General features: G+C 40.9%; 1 protein-coding gene across 2 annotated transcripts in view; it reads left to right on the forward strand.

The window, feature by feature from the left end:
• LOC116722872 (contactin-associated protein-like 5) overlaps nucleotides 1-23,067 on the forward strand; it is a 209,399-nt gene that overhangs the window by 122,569 nt on the left and 63,763 nt on the right. For both annotated transcript variants that reach the window (XM_032567239.1, XM_032567238.1), the window contains 3 exons: nucleotides 3,769-3,875; nucleotides 6,470-6,589; nucleotides 12,033-12,233. In XM_032567239.1, the coding sequence (XP_032423130.1) occupies nucleotides 3,769-3,875; nucleotides 6,470-6,589; nucleotides 12,033-12,233 (428 nt within the window). The remainder of the gene's footprint in view (nucleotides 1-3,768; nucleotides 3,876-6,469; nucleotides 6,590-12,032; nucleotides 12,234-23,067) is intronic.

The following is a 23,067-nucleotide window of genomic DNA, read 5'->3' on the forward strand; positions in this document are numbered from 1 at the left end:
TCCAGTCAGAAGAAACATGTCAATCAAAGTTCTACACAGACATGTCCACGCCTTACAGGCAAAGTGAATCATGTAATCATGTGATTGCTGAAGCAGTAAAAAAATAAATTTAGCCAAACTGGAAACCAGTTGCTTCAAAACTGCAGTTCATCACCTCTGATTTGAAACACACCATAAATTGGATTCTGTAATTACAGAGCATGGTTCAACATCACATCTAGCTTCCAAATCCACGCCTCCATTTTACATCATCCCCTGAACATGCAAAGATTTCAATCAATTAAACGTGGTGTACCAATGATTAAAGACCCTTTTACATGGCAAAAGTTGTGATTTAAGAAAAGTGTAGATGTCGTCAAGAGACCAATAATGAACCCAAAACACTGCTGCAAAACTAATTCCTTTGACATTAAGCAGGTGTCTCAGTCTGGCTTTGTTTCTCATTTATTTGTCTGTCTGCACATGGCTGAATGAGCACCCTGCTGCTTCTCTCAAATGGTGTGCAGCAGCAGTCTGTACTCACTCTCATCAGTCTGTCCTTCTTCAGGTTCTAAAGGTAAAAAGTCATTTTTTGAATTCAGACCTTTAATTGATTTAGGACCGTGACCTTACTTTAATTTTTGCGTTGATTCATTCATGTATGTGTGTGAAATCCTTGAATCTCCTGTGGCAAACATTCAGGGTTGCCCATATTTGTTCAAACTGTCGCCTTGTTGTGACATTATATTATGAGACAGATAATCTGTGAAAAGATTGAGCTCCTCCACCTCCTCGCTGGACCACTGATACACTGTTCTGCATCAGAAACAACCAATCAGAGACTGGAGGCGGGTCTTAGCGCTATCAGTCACCATCGTTTGGCATTTTTTCTCAAACATGTTTGGTTTCTTTGTACAAATTTCTGACTTCACAATGAGTATCACATTTTTTCATCAGGAATATATGCTTTTAATCATGCCAGTTGTCCCTGCTTTTGCAAATTTGTCAGATTCATTAGAAAATGTCCCATTGTTTCTTGCAAATGTGTGGAATTTTTGAAGAGTTGCTTGACACTAATTTACTCCTCTGTGGCAACATTATTTTTTTCTTTTATCTAACTATATCCCTAATACTCTATTGGATTAGATTATTAGGAAGGGGTGAAAGGATTCTGACACTAACAAGGTGAAATGTAATTTTTTTCCCCCTGTTTTAGTTCAGCCAAATGTTTTCACAACAGTAATTTCTGTGAGTTTATATCTCCCTTTGATCTTTCAATACAAGGGACATAAAAACTCATGGTATTTGGGCTGCAATATGCTAATATCTCCTGATAAAACTACCAGTTCACAAACTGTTAAAATATAATAATTTTATATGCATTTGATTAGTACTTCTTAAAATGTAGCAATGTTTAACATCTTTTCACATTGGTGTCTGCCATTGCTCCTATACAAATGAAAACTCAATTGATAAATGTTTAAGCACATAACTCTTATCTTAAAGTTGAATGAATGTGGCCCTGCAGTGTCCAGAGGGCCACATACATAGTTATGGCAGGCAGGATTTGGCCCACATGCCTTGTGTTTGAAAGCTGTGCTTTAAAAGAGATTAAATCAGGTTGTTTCTCTACCTCTCCAATGTCTCTTATTCTAAAATTAAGTGTGATACAATGTAGAAAAGCTGAGCTTCATCAGTTGTTTATAATAAAATCTACAGAATGTTGCATGTATTCTTTCAGAATCTGATGATCCACCTGAGTCTGAGAACCGTTCACTGAGCTCAGCCAGCAGACTAACTACTGTGACTCCTCTGCAGTCTGTTTGCACACTACAGGAACATGCTCATATAAAGTTATTGCAGAGTAACATATTTAGTGACACATTTGATTGAAATGTCTAAAGAGTTGCTCAAATAAAGGGTTTCATTCTGCAGTCATTCCTGTGGCAGCAGTCATGTTGGATTTTAAACTGTTCCTGTAGAAGAGCTGACTGACCAGGTCAGAATTCAGACCTCTGGGGTTCTTTCTGTTGAGTTTCTTTTGACTTACAAGTCAAAATGGAAGACACATATAAGATATAATCTGCTATTTTGACACTATTGATTAAATAATATGACGTGAAGAAAAGGACTACCTTCTGCACACAAAGCAGACAAGTAAAATATTCTCATGTTGGAATGTGCTTGTGTGTTGCTCACTCTGACGTCCTGATGCTTTTTGCGTTGCTTGACTTTTGTTTAGAGACATAAATCACACTAAATTTTGAATCTAGTCTTTAAAAAATATGTTGAAAAACATTCAAGAAAAAACAAATGGTTTTACACTTTGGCCAAATTCACTGCACCAGAAATGTTGCATCCATTTTAATCACAGCTGCACCAGGAGGCCTCTTCAGTGATTGTGCCATGCTCAGCAACATTCTCAAAATGGCAGCGGGTTGCATTTTAATAACAGATGCAGCCTGGTGGTCCCAGCACACAAGACCTTCAGACTGACGAGGGATTAATCTTAAAAAATGTTAATAGTTTTTCAAACAAATGAGAGCACAAATACATTCCTGTGTGTGTGTGAGCAGAGCAGCAGGCTAAAGACAGCATAGCAGAGGCTGTTTTTTTCCTGTTGCCTCATGTCTTTGCAACCTTCTGTGCCGCTGTGAGGACATGACATGTGAGAGTGATTACATCCCTGATATTAGCTGTCATTTCTCTTCTGTGGCCTACTTAATGACCCCTGAGTGCATGAGGAAAATTAACTTTTACCAGAGCTAATCTGCTCTTCTCTGAGTCTAATTACACCTCAGTTTACAGTTAGCGTGTGCTTAAGTGTGCTGCCTACTGTAATTTTACGTCCTGTAAGGGCAGCCACGGACATAACAACAGAAAATAGCTTGATGGTAATTAAAGCGATTGTTGCAACCCTATCCATGTTGCGGCTGGCCCACTGTGCTGCAGTTAATAGGTGAGAGATAAAGTGTATGAAATTATAGATGCATGCTTGAAAGGCTGGCAATTATGTGAAACTCAAGGAGACTTGAGGAAGGGACTATTAATCAGAAGAGTGCGGTGTAAATTTTTCTGCGGCAAAATCCCATTAACAGGCATTCTTTGAAGGTGACAGTGATGCTTTTGTGCTCAGAGAAATCGGCTTTTTCAAATTTCAAGGAAGCTGCAGGACCCGACACTCTTCACTCGTTTGGGATTTTTAATTTCAGCTCACAAAACATGAGTCATCAGCAAATTAACTTTTGGATATGTTCCAAGGCTCATATTCGTAGCAACAAAGAAGACAATAAAGAAGAGAATGAAATGGATTTTTCTTACCTGTCAGGCAGAGTGCTTCAATGGCCTGTGCTTCATTGTGTTGTCTGAAACAAACACCTGACATAGTCACTTTCAGGTTAATCGTAATCAGTTAGAGCTGATCCCCCCAAAGCATGAAAGCTGGGCAAACAAAGATCAAAGCAAATTAGGAGGAACCTGGAGATTTTTCAATTAGTCAGCTCAAAAGATATATATAATTACAAACTAGTCTGATAATCAATTAATTACAAGCAATAAAGCCAAGCTTTCTGCGGCTGCAGTTTTAAATGTGATAATTGAAGCTTCTTTGGTTTCTATGGCGTGCTAATTAAGATTTCTCTTCATTTTCAGGACTAATTAGGCAAAAACAAGGTCTCATTAGGATTGTATTTTTTCTTGTGCTCTGAAAGTAAAAGAGCTGTGAAGTGAGTGTGAAGTGTGGAATTAGTTTTGGTGCATTAAGATGTGGCGCTGCTCCTGTTTTCCCAGGTGCCTGCCCAACCTCTGCGAACATGGCGCCCGCTGCTCCCAGACGTGGAGCTCTTTCTCCTGCGACTGTTCGGGAACTGGATACTCCGGAGCCACGTGTCACAACTGTGAGCACTTTCATGTTTTCAGCACCATCTCAAAGCCACCATCTCACCCCCCTCTCACTCCAGGTCTGCCAAGCCTTCTCACATTCAATTCAGTACACACATCCACCTGCCTGTCTCACCTGGAGCTTTCCTCGCTTTGTGTAGCTGAGAGGCGAAGCAGAAAGTTGTCCTGTTTCAGCTTGACATGACCTCACAATTCCTATCTGCACTTTTTTTCCTGCTCCATCCTTAAATAGCGCCCCACTTCAGACTGGCTGTGATTGTAGGAGTTTTTCCTTCCAGGTGTCATTTTTGACATTCCCTTGATATATACTGTGGAGTGTTGTTGGAGAGAGTGTGGATCCCCCCTCCCTGCACCTCCATCCTCTGCCCCAGAATGTTGATATCTTGTTTGTATGCAGACAGACAGTTATGGAGGAAACATGGCAGATAAGAGCATCTGCTGCAGTAACAATAGTTCCTTTCATCAAATTCAGCTTTTCTATCTTAAAGTCAAAGCTGTAGCCTGGAAACCAGTGTACTTTAAACAGACCACCAGTTGGTTTTAGAGGAATGCTTTATTATCAGCCTGTTATTATTAGTCTGTTGAGTCTGTATTTTAATCCAACTGAAAGGTGAAGCAGCCATGCAGCTAACCAGGAATGTATTTGTTGCAGTTTTATCTCCAGTGTTGCGTTTCCCCTTTGCTAGGAGGCAGACAGTTGAACTGCATTCAGAGTTTCTCCTCTTTTTAATTTACACAACATACATGTTTTCTGGCACTGTGGACATTTATGGACAAATTATTTTAACTGCTTTAGAGGAATCAAATCTGGTCAGTTGAATGTTTCAGAATGAATAAAACAGCTAGGACTGGATGTATCCTTCACTACGTACAGATCATTTAAAGCAGTTTGTGAGCAATGACACATTCCTGAAAATACAGAAAATTCAACCTAATTTTACAGTTCACTAATCAGGTAGTGGTGTAACATTATCTTTTTTAGATTTTTTAATAAATGCATAAAGCAGATAGGTCTAAAGACATGATATAGCAAATCATACATAAATTGTGCGATTTTAAACAAAAATTAACTACACCTTTTGAAAATAAAATACAATGTAATCTATTTCATTTTATTTTCCCTAACTATTTATACATATATATATATATATATTTTTGTGCTAAAAGTGTCATAATTAGCTAAGATGAAAACATATAAGTAATAAATGCATGTGTGTTTTAAGTCTGTAATAAGCCAAGGGGTTAAATAAAGAAACCACAAATAAATTATTCTCAACATCAGCACAATTTGAAAAGATTAGCTTCTGACTTTGTTCCTCATTGCTAAAATCATAAAACATGATTAGCTGGGAAAGCAGAAGTGTCTTATACCCAGAGCAGACATCCCAGTATAGAGAAGCCGTATGAAATATGATTCTGATCCAGCGATTTTTCTTTCCCATGACCGTGATAGAGGTTGTACCTAACTCTACTGTGAAACACAGAGCCATTTTTTCTGTGAGCCGTTCACTGCGGCATTGTCAGGGTCAACTAAAAACATGAATAACTCAACTGGAGGCCTAATTTTTCAGCTGGTCTGCCATACTTACTGGCCCCATGTCTCACTGTGAGGAGCCTTTATGACTAAACTAAAAGGATCAGAGCCACACTACTTGTGTTTTACAACAAGGGTTTTTATTTAGCTTGTCTAGTTTATTCATCAGTATGGACAGTTGATTTTCCAGCATCCAGATTAAAGGTCCATGAGGAGAGTCACATTTTTATTCTCTTCCATTAGAGTATTGAATGACCACTAGTCTTCTCTTTTTGTCCTTACTTCTGAATTATTGTCATTCTGTAATTCAGAGTTATTTGTTTGTCTTAAACATTTGCTCTTGTTTGCATCCACTTTAATGTATCTAGATATTTTCAAAGTTCAAAAAGTTCAAAGGTTCAGAAGCCTTGTATTGTCATTGAGCAAACAGCACAAGATTCACAATGCATCACAATACAATAAGCATAAAAACATGATAAAAAGGAAAAATTATTTCTTTTTTATCAGACACCAATCTAACTGAACACCAACCCAAGTTAAAAGAAAACCAAGAATATTGCTAGCTGTACAAAGAAATTCTGTCTTCAAAAATGTCCAAGGGGTCTGAATACTTTTTAAAGTCACCAATCAATCCTGATTTCATTAAAAGATAATGTGTTGCTGCTCTCTTGATTGCTGTGGATGATACTGTCTCCTAATTATTCATCATGTGTTTTGATAACTAGCAGTAGATAACAGTCTGTGTTCCATGGTTTGGCCAGCTTTGTTCATTCAGCCCATAAATGTGACCTGATCCCTTCATATAAAATACATTCCTGTCCTGCCTGTCAGTTCAAACATTTTAACTGCTGAAGTTTGAAATCATTTTCAGCTGAAGTTGACACTGGATCCTATAGATTGACTAGAAAGCTTCTTGAGAGCTTAGAACCCAATCAGTTGAGTGCATTGTATAAATACAGATAGAGTTTGTGTGTTTGTGACTCATACAGTTCAGACTGAGGAGAGAGTGGGCTGATTCTTGGAGAAATGACTATTTTTGTTCTACTGTTCTTCCAGCTATCCACGAGTCATCCTGCGAGGCCTACAAGCTGAGCGGCAGCTCCTCAGGCTTCTACTTCATCGATCCAGATGGGAGTGGTCCCCTGGGGCCCACACAGGTATACTGCAACATGACAGGTGAGATCATGGTAGCTCTTTTCTTGTTAAGTATGCATTGTTCACACAGAGAAAAGGTTAAAAAAATAAAAATAAAAATAAAAAACTCAAAGAGGGCAGGAAAGATAAGAGCATCTCCTGGTAGAAACCTGCATTTGTCATTTGTGGTTTTATCTTTTCCTGCCATCTAAACTCTTCAGATCATCGTGGCTTAAAGATTAATTAAACAACTTATCTTGCTCTGCATCCAGTAACGTAAACTTGCTTCTGCTAAAAGAGCATCTTGTACAGTCAAGTGTCACTAAGTGTAACCATGTAGAAAAAGGTTACAGTTGCAGAAGCTTACAGATGTAAAGACTGCAGAGGCTGGGAACTGGAGTCGTTAAAGATGAAATATTTGACCTGCACAAAAGGATCAATCAGTTCTGGGAACTTCTTCTCCACTATGATTATTTGTGTTCAAAATTACATTTTCAACTAATGATGACATAAATATACTGATGACAATCCAAACTGCCTGCATTATTACAGGTCTCATACATTTTCATGATGCAAGCTGTGAAAGTAACCTGGTGACAAGTGAACTAAAGTATTCCTCATCAATATGAAGAATTGCTGTAAATTCATGACTCGTTGCAATCAGCTGGGTTTCTTTGGAGAGAAAACTTTTTTAGCTAATTTGAATAAGGAACTGAACTTGAAGCACATTTTGACGAGGATCTATTGAAAATGTGACTGAACTGATCTTAAAATGATGCGTTATGAATCAATGTCATATAAACCAACTGAACAGTATTAAATTACAAAGTACTTCTGCTCAGGGAAAAATAACCACCACATCTTAGTGACAGTTTAGGTCTCTGGTTTTGGTCTTTGCTTTCTTGGTTCAAAACTACACATGGCTATTCTCTCTACGCATCAGCCTGGATTATTTAGGTTGAAAAAATTACATGTTATTGTTTAGTTATGTGGAATTATTGTCAAGTCATTTGAAAAATGAATTAAGTTGTGGTAATGGGACTAAAACTTGTTTAAACCTCCTTTTAGCCATACTTGCTTTTGTTGCCTTACTTCATTCAGTTTTCTGAACTTGTGGAACCACTTTTATTTCTAGCACTTTTAGAAGTTTGAAATTTTACTTTGTGATTCCATCAACCAAATTATGTAATCCCGTTCATGGTCTCTGCATATATAGCATACTGTGCCTTTTTCCATATTTTGTCTTGTTATGTCCAACAGAGTTCATGATATTTAGTTGTGATTTTATGTGAAAGACCAACACAAAGCAGAACAAGTGGAAATAAAATCTAACAGTTTTCTAAATGATTTAAAGTGTGAAAGCCATACCAATGAAGAAAGAAATAGTTGTTTTTATCTGCATTTATCAAAGCAAAGTCATGTAAAAAGTATTTACACTCTCCTCAGAGGTTAGTTGAATTTTTTTTTTTATTGATATAATAGCAATCAAACCATTTTTATAATGGATGCGCAGGAGTTTGCAGATGTCCTCTGGTATTTTGTTACTTTGTCTTTATTGATGAGCTCCAAGTCTTTGAGGATGAAAGGCTCCTGCTGCCATCAGTGTAGACTAATCTTTACTGCCTCCACAGACTCACTTTGACTCTGGCTGTTAGTAAAAATACCAATAAGAAGAAACATGTTGAAAACCTTAAAGACGAATAAGATTAATATAATCAAAAATGTTCAGGGTTATGAATAATTTGGGCCTTAACTGATGGTGCACATCTACAGACAGACATTTTTGCCCTTTGCTCTTTTACAAATGGCTGTCTCAGTCAGAATGAATGGAGAGTGAACATTATCATATCTGGCAAAGTCACTGATGATAAAGGAAGATAAAAGTGAACCTGGAGTCTTAAATCTTTGTATCAAAAACATAGTTTTACAGGAATGCCCTAACTGTAGTGTGTGGGGTTTGCAGCTAATAGTTGCTATTTCAATTTGATTTGTGGTTCTTCAAACCATAACCAAGAAATACCTGAGTGAAGTTGCCCCCCCCCCCTCACTGTTTGTCTCGGTTTGTGCAGCAAAATTTTTTGTTTGTGCCGCTATCATTTTAAAGATATAAAGAAATGTTTCTAGAGGTTATGAAAGGTCAACCAGCCCCTGCTCATAAAAGTGGGGGGCCTGGTTGACCTTTTGACCTTTAACCTTTCATTAATATCTTCAAAGCCAAAGTGCAAACGTAGCACAAACGTTTGACACCAATTTTGTCTGATTTGAAGACGGTCTGCGAAACTCTTGGCAGCTTCTGTTATTACTGATCTTGATCAGTCTGTCAGTATAGATGGACGGTCATGGCTTGATAGATTTATAGGTTTGGCATACTCTTTGTTGAGAAGAGGTCTGTAAGATTGGCATATTGAAATATTTTGTTTTAGCCTAAACCTGTTTTAAAATTCTCCCCAGCCCTCTCTCTGAGCTGTCTGCTGTCTTCCTTCATTATCATGATGCTGTCTCTTCTGATTAAAACATGAAATCCAGTTACTAAACTGGTTAGTTGTGAAGGCAGATTGTTTCACTGGGAGTAATTGAAGGAGATAATATTAAAGGGAGACAAAATACAAATAATTTTCAGAATTTTATCTGTGAAATTCTTGAAAACCATGTGTTGTTTCTTCCACCTTACAATTGTTCACTACATTATGTTGGCACAACATAGCACCAAGTTTATGCTACTACTGTCAAAAATTATGAGATGTTTTAAGGGATATGAAAACTTTTCCAACATCATCTGACATCATCTGAGCTGTGACAGATGACAGACAGGGAAGCGCTGGTCTGTGGGACACATAGGACAGAATAGTGTGTCTAGTTCTGACACTCTGGTGACACTATTCATCACTTGACTGTCACAGCTTTCCCAGCTGCTTTGTCCTTTACAAGGTTAATGTACTGATGATGTCATCACAGAAAGAGCGTTATCATATACTTGGTGCTTTCAGTCTTCTCCTTATGAGTCAGAATCAGCCGACAGCAGATATGCCTCAACTTGACCTCAATTAAGAAATCCATTATACATGTAAATAGCTATAAGCCATACAACCTGATGGGAATAATTGCGAGAGGAGAGGGATTTTCTCTAAAGCAGAGCAAACACTGAATCCAAATAATGAAGTGATCAGTTGTGGGCACAGGACACAATCCTTATCAGCTTTTATCAGACAAACTTTCTATTGCATCCAAATGTACACCCCTTTAGTCACAGAGAGTCAAAGGGAATAAGTCTGCTGTCCAGGTTCTATTCTAAAGGTTATTTTCAGGGGATTAGATGTTTGCAGATTGAGGACAAAGAAGGTGGTCTGATTGTTGCCTGGAAACGAGTATTCATTTGATTTTCAGTGACGTAAAGCAACAGATTTGTGAAATGTCACCATCAACACTAACAGCTCAGCCACAACACTCCACAGACACCAAATTCTAAACTTTGCAGCAATTACAACACACTGAACCAAAGAAACGTAATGATACAATGATAAAGGTTAAAATGAAAACAGCTGCATGTTGCTAACAGTTTGGTAGATGTTTATTCAGGTTTTTTCACTTGAAAACAAATAAAATGAGGTGTTTATATAAACTGTGCAAACGTACACAAAACCTTGTACTCCTCACTCTCTGAACTTAAGTCAGGTTTAAATCTTCTTGTTCTAACATTATGCCTGTGTGCTAAATGTCAGAACAATGAGTGGGAGAATCCTTTTAAACAATTTGGGAAAGTCCAGATGGTGATGTTATTGTGTTGTAAGCTTCTGATAGGTTAGTTCACAACATCTGAGTTAATTTCAGGCATAAAAGGAAATGTGTTCTAAGGCACCATCACTCTGCTGCCTTGTGTGACAGCAAGAAACAATCAAAGGAAATCAGAAAAGAAATCAGGAATTGGACCGCTATTAGTCTGATTCATCCTTTGGTGCACTCTGCAGATGACTGAAGGAACTATGTTTATCTTTCAAATAATTTTATGGAAGTTTCAACAGCACAGGAATATTTAGTTGTCATTGTGTTCAGAGAGAAGGAGACAGATTCTGTGTTTTCAATTTAGTTTAATTAAAAACTATGTGTGTGAGTAAGGTGGAGTGTTCCACCAGTTCTGTCAGGAGGAATGGGCCCAAATTCCAGCTTGTGGGAAGATATATAAAACAGTTGAACCAAATCAAACATATTCTAAAAATGAATTAAAATAAAGTATGACCACTTTTGACTATGAAGAGAGTAGAAAGAATTTTAGTAATCACAGCTGATCTAAACCAGGAAATGTTTGGTCGAACGCAGGGATTCTTAACCTTTTTGACCTCGGGGCCCAATTTTTCCAGGCCAAAGTGACAGAGTGTCTTCTGACTATCTGTGCTACCCATCAAACCATCCTACCTTGTGGTAATGTGCATGCGCACATTGTTGCTACGTCACCTACTGCTTACTCAGCAGATTTCTTATCCATACCTGTGGAAGTTTATGTTTCGTCTGTTTTACTTCGTCGGTAAGCTTGATTTAATTTATTTTCTGACAGGCTTTTACTTCATGTTTCAAGTTTACATGGCAGGCAGCTTGTGAACATATTTGTAAATGGCTTCAGTTTGCCATCTGCAATGTCGCTACTGTATTCTGTAAACAAGAAAGTTATTGCTTGGTGTCAACCATGTGAATCAGAAAAAAATGCTGCTTTGTGGGCTATTTTTTCTCTTTAAAATATTTTAATTTCAAAATACTTTCTTTTTAAACCATGCTAAGAAAACTTTATTATGTGTGATTGAAGCTGTGTATGTCTACAGGGTAATATTAATATATCAATAAGTATAGTTATTGTATACCCTACCATTTCAGGTGCACAGTGACTTGTACAGTCTGGTAGACACATTTTGACTGTTCTACATTTGATAAAGTCTGCCATGAGCAAAGCCGCTCAGTAGAGCCACTGGAAGAGTGAGAGCTAAGCAGCAAAAAGGAAAGTGGGGAGACAGCTCTCTCTCTCTCTTCCACTCTCTGTCTCTACCGCTTGCATGCTACTGTTGGTAGCGCTTCCTCTTACGATGAAGAACGACTTTCAGTGAGGAGCCACTGTTCTGACGATCTGTAGAGAGCTTAAGGAAAGCCAGTTACAAAATAAACTTCAACAGGTAGGATGTATGGATAAGAGATCTGCTGAATAAGCAGTATGTGACACTGGATCGATGTACGCATGCTCATTACCATAAGGTAGGACGGATTGAAGGTTAGCACAGATAGTCAGAACACACCGACTCACCACTCACCCATCCCTGGTAAAGTCCTGGGAGTTTCTTGTGGATGCATAGGTGGTAGTGCGAAATGTGGACTGGGGCCTAAGGGTTAAGAATGACTGGTCTAACAATGAGAAATACATTGTTACATTACATTTAAATGTTTGGTTTCAACTTTGAGAAGGGTGTGTTTACTTCAGGTTGAAAGATTCCTATGTTTCCTACAGAAAAGAAAGTATGGACGGTGTTGTCCCACAACAACTCAGCTCCAATAAAAGTTCAGAACTCCTCTCCCCAGAAGCCTCACATCATGAAGTTCAGCTACAACGCATCAGCCGACCAACTTCGCGCCATTGTGACTGGAGCAGAACAGTGCCAACAGGAAGTAGTTTACAACTGCAGGAAGTCACGTCTCTTCAATACAAAGGGTGAGTTAATTCCTCACAAAAGCAATTTGTTTACCTTTAAATCTTTGCATATCTACAATATGTGATTATTTTATAATTACATAAAATAATACAATTGTAAAATAATTCATTATTTTACAATTAATAAATTTTTTAAATTACATAATTATTATAAATTATGTGTGGGAGATATATGTGTATTTTTCTGACGGAAAACACACTTTAGCCAATTCAAATATTTAAACATCGTCTGTAAAGACTAGTTGTGAAGTTGGGACACCAGAATAATTTGCTACACAAACAATTCAGCTAAATTAATATGGAAACATAGAAGTTTGGTTGCCATTTCAACTCTTTGCCAAGTCTCTGGAGACTCTTCCTCAGCAGTTGTTTCAGCAGACAGGATGTAATATTGCACGGAAGGAGCCCTGTTACATTATGTAGAATCATCAACATCCAGGGGGTGTGTGTAGGTGCTGAAATTGATTGAGCAAGTTCTGCTTGTGCTTTAGTGGAGCTGGAGAACGCCCATGCAAATTCAGAGGACATACAGACTTCTCACAGAAATTTATTTACCACATTTCAGTACAGAAACATGTTGATCCCATCTATTTTCATTCTCTGTTCAAGTTCCACATCACTTTAGAAACAGAACTTACAAAATATTCTAAGTTCTATTATCACTTGGTTTGACAAGACTTGAACTTTATATTGGATGTATAATTTGTTAAAACCAAGAATAGGGGGAAAGAGCTTTATCTATTCTTACTGCCTGTTTGGTCAATGCATTGTTATTGACTGAATTCAGCAGTTAAAAATGCCAAGTTTCAAATGGGCAAAAAGAGCCAACAGCAGTGAAAACATCAATTCTGAACATCTGGGCTTTCCAACTAATCCAGTCGACCTGTAATTACATTAAAATGTATTAATAGCTGCAGAAACTCTGTACCAAACAATATCTAAACAAAATTTTGTCCAACCTCTGTTAGTGATGTACTTGTGCTTAGATACATAAAATGCAAAGAAAAAACATTGTTCTTAACTGACTTCAGTAATAGTTAGCCTTCTGGATGAAGCTTAACTGAAGGCTAAAGCCAGCTACTCAATTTCAGCGCAAAAGAAATTTGCAACTAGAGCACACTTTCAGTTTATAAACATAATGCTAATGTTGGACAAAGATAATCTAAGGTGAGTAGTAAATGAAGTTTCAAATTGGAAAAGTGTGAACAGCAGCTCTTCTGTTTAGGGCAATTACGTTTTCTCATGGTGTTGATTGGTTTGGATAGCTTTCTTGTCCATGTGACTAAAATTGCAATTTAAAAACTGTATTTTATACAGTACTTACTTTATACAGTACAGTACTGTACTTCTGAAAAAAGCTTAGGTTAGTTTTGTCTGATATTAAATTGTGTTTAATAATCAAAAGTAAAAGAAGAATAAATATGTAAGGGGAATTGCTTTGTCATGGCACTGGAGCATTTAAAAGTTGCAGGATAGCAGCTCTCAAGGACTGGTTTTAACTACTGCCTCCTGACCCCCTTCACACACACACACCTGCACGCCCACCCCTACACACACGCACCCCCGCACACTCCTGCACACAAACACCACTGATGGTAGAGCTTTTATGGAGTAGCTGCTTGGGTGCTGTTTATGGCCTTCTCTCCTATCTGTGGTTGTAAACTGAGAGCAGTTGAATTCTAAGGCCTTTCATGTTTTCCTTGCAACTTTCAGTTACATAAGAAAATTATTTACATAAAATACTTAACTTATGAATATGTCTCAAAGAAAACGATCCTGCCAGGGTTTAGCCTAAACCAGAGAAGGAGCTAACTAAAAGGCAAAGAAACAATGTAACAGATCAGGTCCAACAGAAGACCCAGTGTAAGTCTCTTCCACAATTATATCATTTTATGCTGATATACAACATAAAGAAAAAAGCAGCATTTTCATCTGCCAATAACATGACAAACGATGTGTTTCTTTTTCTGCTTTTACATTACTGACTCTCATTTCTTACTTTGCAATGGTGAACCCAAGAATTTCATTCAGAGATAGAAGAGTGCCACATGCAGAGCTAAAGTCAGCATCGACATCACTTCGGAGTGAAAACCATGTCTTTTTTTTCCAGCTATTGTGCTTTTTGAGTTTTCAGACAGTCTGTAGTTCACCACTGCTGGGACTTGTTGTCTTTTCAGAGGCCCTCCCACACGCTTGTTCTCTCCTCTCGCTACATTTCAATAATATATTGAGAAGCTAGCTGCAGTCTTTTTGTACTCATTCATCTGGAACAGCGTCGGCACCTTTGCTCCCAAACATCTAAACATTTTCTCTTAAATCATAAAACATTCATGAAGTCCCAGTTTCTGCCGTCCCTGTGTGCCATGTGTATGGAAATAAACAAGTTCATTATTGCATCGAACATCAAAGAGAGATTTGAAACAGCCTATTTTACAGCTGCATGAACACTTTCAGACATAGCCTGAATTTTTAATGCTTCTCTTTGGTGGTGGAATATCCACTGTGGATAAAGTCAAGTGAACCTTTGTTCCTAACTTTTCTGAGTGTCTGGATACAAACAATCACCCTTTTGATGAGAAGCAGAATCTGAAACATGTTCTAATAATTTCTTGACAAAATGGCACCTCTCATGCAAATTCAAAAGATAATGACAACAACAGCAGCTGTTCAAAAAAACCCTGTGGGATTGCAGATGTAGGCGTCTGCCAAGAACATCTGAAGTTCACCTCTGGTTGTGGAGTTTAGCTGTAGAGCATGTCTGTCCTGATTCCAGTCTTCTCTTAAACCTTCAGCAAAGTCATTTACATTCAAATCAGTCATTTTAAGCTCATTGCTCTTTGTCCTTATGCAGGAGCTACAATAAGCTGTGTTTGCTTAGAAGTAACTGGCTTTCATCATGACAACAAGAAAAAAGCCCACTGCTAACAGGGATAATTGCTTCTTGTATTGGTGTCCCCTTCTTGTGTTGCTTGTTGTTTTCACACGTTTCCAGGAATAGTTTTCTTATGGTGATACATTCCCTGATCACAGCTAGCTGCATAGTTGGGCAAGTGGTACACTCTAAAAATGTATTAATTAATTTTAATAATTAATTATAAAATATCTGAATTAATTTTAAAAAATACAGTAATTAATAATAACAAATTCATCAGTGAATTTGGGGGTATGAAGGAGTTCTCAGTTGATAACTAAGGTCATCATTTAACCTGCAAGAAGGGACGGAACAGACTATTAGAGAACAGGAAGCTTAGTGTTTGAAGCAAAATGCTGCAGATCTTCTGTATTTCTGATGTTGAGTGTGTCATCTCTTCTGCTGGCCTCAGCTGAAAGGCAACTACATGAAGTATAGGGTTAGGGCCCCTACCCAGGTCCAGCCCAAACCTTCGCGGGGCCCTAAGCAAAATTTGCCTTTGAGGCCCTCTATTTCAGCTAATAAAGTGAATTGCTGCAATCAACAGTCAGACGATTAGATCAGTCCAGGCCTGGTATGAATTCACTGCATCTCTGATAGTGCTGTTTACATTCTGTTCTATATGCATGTATCATCTAGTGGTAGGAAATGTAACAAAAAAACTTTTATGCTCTGGATTTAAGATGTAATACATATTCATGACATACTTTAATTAAATTCATTTCTCTTAGGTGTAATTTCAATAGCTTACAATTACATTTATACTAGGTGAGTCTTTCTTACCTGAGAATGTGAACCGGCACTGGGCTGATTCTGTGCCTTCAAATAATTTTAACATGAGAAGTTTCAAATAACTTCTAAGGCAGTGGTCCCCAACCACCGGGCCGGCCGGACCAATTGGTACCGGGCTGCGCAAGAAATAATGAACTACTTCCGGATCTTTTATTTTGAAAATCCTAAACCGGATTTTACCGGTTACGTTGTGCGCGTCAAAATTGAGCCAACTTGCAGCAGAATGAGTAACAAAACAACATCAGAGTACTGTGAACCGTCGCCATTTCGCGGTTCACCTTTCACGGTCTCGCTGCTTCGCGGATTTGCATCGTGCATTGTGTTCTGCATTCTGATTGGCTAAACAGTCTCTCCACTTCTTCTCTACCTGTGTGTCAATGACGTTGCGGTTTAATATGTACACGTACGTAAAACAGCTTGCCAAATTTAACATAATCGATGGTGGCATGTCGGTTTATAAGAATCTTTTTACCCAGAAGAAAAACGAGCGACAACAGCTACCGATAACTATGTTCTTCTCTCGAAAAAAACACACCTGCACCGCGGGCTTTAGAAGAAAAAAAAAACCCGCTACAGAGCGGAGTCAGGCTGCAGCGGTTCAGCCAGAAGAGCAGTGAAATACATGAGAGTCACTATTTGTCCTACTGTACTTTGTTTTGTTTTTTTTCATAATCATTTTTTATTTTCTCCCGTTCTAATCCAATGACTCAGGTTGCGGTGGGGCGGCGCTGATCTCCGCAATTCGGGCACGGGAATCCGCCTTCAGTTCATTTTAAAATTATTATTTTACAGTACAGTAGTTATCCATCCATCCATCCATCCATCTTCTTCCGCTTATCCGGAGTCGGGTTGCGGGGGTAGCAGCTTCAGAAGGGAGGCCCAGACTTCCCTCTCCCCGGCCACTTCTTCCAGCTCTTCCGGGGGAATCCCGAGGTGTTCCCAGGCCAGCCGAGAGACATAGTCCCTCCAGCGTGTCCTGGGTCTTCCCTGGGGCCTCCTCCCGGTGGGACGTGCCCAGAACACCTCACCAGGGAGGCGTCCAGGAGGGATCCTAACCAGATGCCCGAGCCACCTCAACTGGCTCCTCTCGATGTGAAGGAGCAGCGGCTCTACTCTGAGTCCCTCCCGGATGACTGAGCTTCTCACCCTATCTCTAAGGGAGAGCCCAGCCACCCTACGGAGAAAACCCATTTCGGCCGCTTGTATCCGCGATCTCGTTCTTTCGGTCATGACCCAAAGCTCATGACCATAGATGAGGGTGGGAACGTAGATCGACCGGTAAATCGAGAGCTTCGCTTTTTGGCTCAGCTCTCTCTTCACCACGACGGACCGGTACAGCGCCCGCTTAACGGCAGACCCTGCGCCAATCCGCCTGTCGACCTCCCTCTCCCTTCTTCCCCCATTCGTGAACAAGATCCCGAGATACTTGAACTCCTCCACTTGGGGCAGGACACCCCCCCTGACCCGGAGAAGGCACTCTACCCTTTTCCGGCTCAAGACTTGGATTTGGAGGCACTGATCCCCATCCCGGCCGCTTCACACTCGGCTGCGAACCGCTCCAGCGAGAGCTGCAGATCACGACCTGATGAAGCCAGAAGGACCACATCGTCTGCAAAAAGCAGAGATGAGATCCTAAGGCCACCAAATCGGATCCCCTCAACACCTTGGCTGCGCCTAGAAATTCTGTCCATGAAAGTGATGAAAGGGCAGCCCTGGCGGAGTCCAACTCTCACCGGAAACGAGCCCGACTTACTGCTGGCAATGCGGACCAGACTCTGACACCGGTCATACAGGGACCTGACAGCCCGTATCAAAGGGCCCGGTACCCCATACTCCCGGAGAACCCCCCAAAGGGCTCCCCGAGGGACACGGTCGAACGCCTTCTCCAAGTCCACAAAACACATGTAGACTGGTTGGGCGAACTCCCATGCACCCTCCAGGAACCTGCCGAGGGTGTAGAGCTGGTCCAGTGTTCCACGACCAGCATGAAAACCACACTGCTCTTCCTGAATCCGAGGTTCGACTATCCGACGGACCCTCCTCTCCAGGACCCCCGAATAGACCTTGCCAGGGAGGCTTAAGAGTGTGACCCCTCTATAATTGGAGCACACCCTCCGGTCCCCCTTTTTGAACAGGGGGACCATCACCCCAGTCTGCCAATCCAGGGGAACTGCCCCCGATGTCCATGCGATATTGCAGAGTCACGTCAACCAACACAACCCTACAACATCCAGAGCCTTAAGGAACTCCGGGCGGATCTCATCCACCGCCGGGGCCTTGCCACCGAGGAGCTTTTTAACCACCTCGGCGACCTCGTCCCCAGAGATTGGAGAGCCCAACCCAGAGTCCCCAGGCTCCGCTTCCTCAATGGAAGGCATGTTGGTGGGATTGAGGAGGTCTTCGAAGTACTCTGCCCACCGGCCCACAACGTCCCGAGTAGAGGTCAGCAGCACACCATCCCCACTATAAACAGTGTTGGTGCTGCACCGCTTCCCCCCCTGAGACGCCGGATGGTGGACCAGAATCGCCTCGAAACCGTACGGAAGTCTTTCTCCATGGCCTCTCCAAACTCCTCCCACGCCCGAGTTTTTGCCTCAGCAACCACCCGAGCTGCATGCCGCTTCGCCTGCCGGTACCCATCAGCTGCTTCCGGAGTCCCACAGGCCAAAAAGGCCCGATAGGACTCCTTCTTCAGTCTGACGGCATCCCTCACCGAAGGTGTCCACCAACGGGTTCGAGGGTTGCCACCGCGACAGGCACCGACAACCTTGCGGCCACAGCTCCGATGGGCCGCCTCGACAATGGAGGCACGGAACATGGTCCACTCAGACTCCATGTCCCCCACCTCCCCCGGGACGTGTTCAAAGTTTTGCCGGAGATGGGAGTTAAAGCTCCGTCTCACAGGGGATTCCGCCAGACGTTCCCAGCAGACCCTCACAACACATTTGGGCCTGCCAGGTCTGACCGGCCTTCTCCCCCACCACCGGAGCCAACTCACCACCAGGTAGTGGTCAGTGGACAGCTCCGCACCTCTCTTCACCCGAGTGTCCAAGACATACGGTCGCAGATCCAATGAAACGATGACAAAGTCGATCATCGAACTGCGGCCTAGGGTGTCCTGGTGCCAAGTGCACATATGGACACCCTTATGCTTGAACATGGTGTTCGTTATGGACAATCCATGACGAGCACAGAAGTCCAGCAACAGAACACCGCTCGAGTTCAGATCGGGCGGGCCGTTCCTCCCAACCACGCCCCTCCAGGTCTCACTGTCATTGCCCACGTGAGCGTTGAAGTCCCCCAGCAGAACAAGGGAGTCCCCAGGAGGAGCACTCTCTAGTACCCCCTCTAAGGACTCCAAAAAGTACCCCCTCTAAGGACTCCAAAAAGGGTGGGTAATCTGAACTGTCATTCGGCCCGTGAGCACAAACGACAGTCAGAACCCTTCCCCCCACCTGTAGGCGGAGGGAGGCTACCCTCTCGTTCACCGGGGTAAACCCCAACGTACAGGCGCCGAGATGGGGAGCAACAAGTATGCCCACTCCTGCCCGACGTCTCTCACCTTGGGCAACTCCAGAGTGGAAGTATGTCCAGCCCCTCTCAAGGAGACTGGTTCCAGAACCAGAGCCATGCGTTGAGGTGAGACAGACTATTTCTAGCCGGAACCTCTCGACCTCACGTACTAGCTCCGGCTCCTTCCCCACCAGAGAGGTGACATTCCACGTCCCAAGAGCCAGCTTCTGCAACCGAGGATCGGACCGCCAGGGTCCCCTCACTTGGCCGCCACCCATCACACAGTGCACCCGACCCCTTTGGCCCCTCCCACGGGTGGTGGGCCCATGGGAGGGGAGGCCCATGTTTCCTCTTCGGGCTGAGCCCGGCCGGGCTCCATGGGTAAAAGCCCGGCCACCAGGCGCTTGCCATCGTGCCCCCCCTCCAGGCCTAACTCCAGAGTGGGGCCCCGGTGACCCGCGTCTGGGCGAGGGATCACCAAGTCCAAGGTTTTCCTTCATCATTGGGGTCTTCGGGCTGCGCTTTGTCTGGTCCCTCACCTAGGACCTGTCTGCCTTGGGTGACCCTACCAGGGGCATGAAGCCCCAGACAGCATAGCTCCTAGGATCATTGGGACACTCAAAGCCCTCCACCACGATAAGGTGGCAGCCCAAGGAGGAGCAGTAGTTATTTGTAAAAAAAAAAAAAAAATTGTTTATACATTACTTTTTATTTGTTAAACAAATGTTTGGGCCTGTAAAAAGTTTTGTTCTTTGGTTTCAATGTATTATGGAGTATTTCATTGTATAATAATTGTAAAAAAATAAAGGTTCCTACTTCGCGGATTTCGCCTATCGCGGGTTCTTTTTGGAACTTAACCCCCTCGAAAAACGAGGGGGTTAGCCCCCACCACCCGGCCCCGACTCGATGCTTACGACGCGCCCCCCCCCCCCCCCCCGGTCCGCAGCAAAATTGCGAAGGGCTGACCGGTCCGCGCAACTAAAAAGGTTGGGGACCACTGTTCTAAGGTACAAGTTATGTAGCTTATAAGGTATGTCTCTGTTTTAGCCACATAAATGATTATGCTCAGCAGCAAACAGCATACTGCCAACTACAGCTTAGAGTAGTTCATTCATTTATTAATGCAGTAGACATGTGGCCTGATGTAAAAACATTTTTGCTAGACAATGTCAAACATTGAGAAGTTTCAATTATTGTTATCACACACCCTGTCTTGAAGCCAAAAAAACCTCAGAAATATTTAGGGCTAACCACGAGAATCAATTCATTTAAAGTTAAAACTCAATTTCACACAAAGACCATAGCCTAAATGTTTGGCTGTTGAACATTGTGAATATTCTGTGACAAAAGTTGATCTTTTTGGAATGTCTACATCCCGTTATATGTTCAAGGTCACTATCAACCTACGTTTTTATTTAGCAGCTCTACAAATCATTTTGATAAACCTTAAATTACCAAGAGACATACCTTTATCTTGGACTTTTTCTATTCTTCCTTACTCTTTTTGCTTTTTGCTTTAGATGGTGTTCTGTTCTAACCTGCTTCATGTTGTCAAACAAACAAACAAACAAATCAAACAAACTGAAGTCAGTCTACAATTTCTCTTGGAAGCAGATATGTCCAGAATTGTGTAATTCAGTGTAGTTATAATCTCTCCTAAAAGTTTAAAATAAATAATTTTAGTACATCATCTTAATAATTAGTTACAATTTAATTAATTTGGTGAAGTGAGTTCATTTTAAAAATTTGGTGAAATTGAATATTTTAAAGTATCTCTTGACCTATAAACTTAAAGAATCTTAAAGAAAATTTAGGTATTTTTTTTTTTTACTAATTGAATTGACTGAATTGTAAAAGTTTGTTTTGTTGGTGCGTTGTCTGTTGTCTGGGGTGAATGAAGTAAGCGTGTTTAGAAAGCTGCTTGTAGTTACAGCATCTCTGCAGAAAATGGGGTCACGCAGCAGGAGGGTGACGTTTGTCTCACCATCCAGCAGTGCCTCTAGTACATATTTCTGAAATAATATATTTCTTCTGCAAGTCTCTGAACATGCCCATGTTTTGAATGTATTGCCATTTTCAAGCAGCTAAGATTCTGGTCCAGGTGAAATGAAGAAGAATGCAATGTTTTGTTTGTCATTGGCTTTCCAGAGTAAGAGCCTCTCTTGTGCAGTGTATTCTCACCTTGTTGGTGCTGTGGTTGTGCTGATTGTTGATGCTGCCTGTGAGGCATCATGCATCAGTGAAACAGGAAGATGCATTTGCCTTCTTGATGAGAATAAGCTGTGTCAATATGAGCCAATTTGAGCAAGAGGTCGACCTGCCCTACAGGAACTATTGATTGTTGCCTTTTCTTATTTGCAGATCTGTCCGGGGTTTGAATTTTGTTTGGAAGCAAACAGAAGAACATATGTTTGCAAAGGCAGGGGTTGGGGGCTGGGAGCTTTGTGATGCAAATGCTGCTGGTTAATCAGAGTTACTGCGGTAGCTCTAGATTTGAGTCTCTACTTTGCTTCTAATATAGACCTTAAAAAGCAACTCAAAGAGAGATAGAAAATTATTTGGAGCCTCTGACTCTTCCATGACGTGTGCATCCCTACACAAAGCTTTGCTTAATGGAGCTGTAATATCTGCAGGAGGTGGGCACTGCAGCGGGTGACACCTGGTTATGTATTGTGACATGCAGCTTAATGGGCCTCTCTCTGCTGGCTGGCCTCTTTGCAATGCAGGGTCACATTGTGTGATGGATGATTGAAGCTGAACCCCGTAACACACAAGTAAGCGTGATAAGTTATGATTTAATAGCACAGGTGAAGCTTTACTGTCAATTGGCTGAGAGTTGAGGGAAATGGCTCATTTGGTTAATAGATAAAATCATAGAAAGGTAGTTCAGTTTCTCATATCTCCTGAGAAATGTTTGTCATTTTATGTAGATTCATGCTGTGTGTGTGTTAACACTGTTGTATAGGTAAAAGAGAAGTTTGTATTTAAGATCTTTTTGTCCCTAAATGACAAAATGCGACATGCCCAGGATAAACCAGATCACTGATGGAGATACTCATAAAACTAACAGATTAGATTTAAGAAATCTTATATGTTTCTTATGGTAAACTAGCATTTACCATAAAGTTTGAGTCAAAACTTACATATGGGTTTGTTACACTGGATTTAAAAGTAACATCTCTATGTAGAAATTACTTAAGTTTTAACAGTTACAGTGAAAGGCAGGTCTGAAGAAATTTTTTAAACTCAAAAACCTAAAAAATAAAGATTGTTCCCGTTTTATTAATTTTTTTAGAATTTAGAAAAACACATCTATACGATCTATCAGACTTTACATGTTCTATCATCTAGTGGAACTTTTCTTTTCTATTGACATTTACAAAACAGCCCACAAAGAGTTTTGATATAAATTCACTTCAGTTGAGTTAATTTATTTAGTACCAGTTCCCCACCAATATTGTCTCCAGGCACTTTACAGAAAAGATAATTTATTTAAAAGTTTATCCAACTCAATATATGTCGTTTTTATTTAACTGAATTCATTAAGTCTGTTTAAAATGACAAATTTAAGTCAGTCTTACTCAAATCATTAATTTACTTCAGATAAAGAAGTAAACT

This window comes from Xiphophorus hellerii, chromosome 7 (assembly GCF_003331165.1).
Source record: "Xiphophorus hellerii strain 12219 chromosome 7, Xiphophorus_hellerii-4.1, whole genome shotgun sequence".
NCBI lineage: Eukaryota > Metazoa > Chordata > Actinopteri > Cyprinodontiformes > Poeciliidae > Xiphophorus > Xiphophorus hellerii.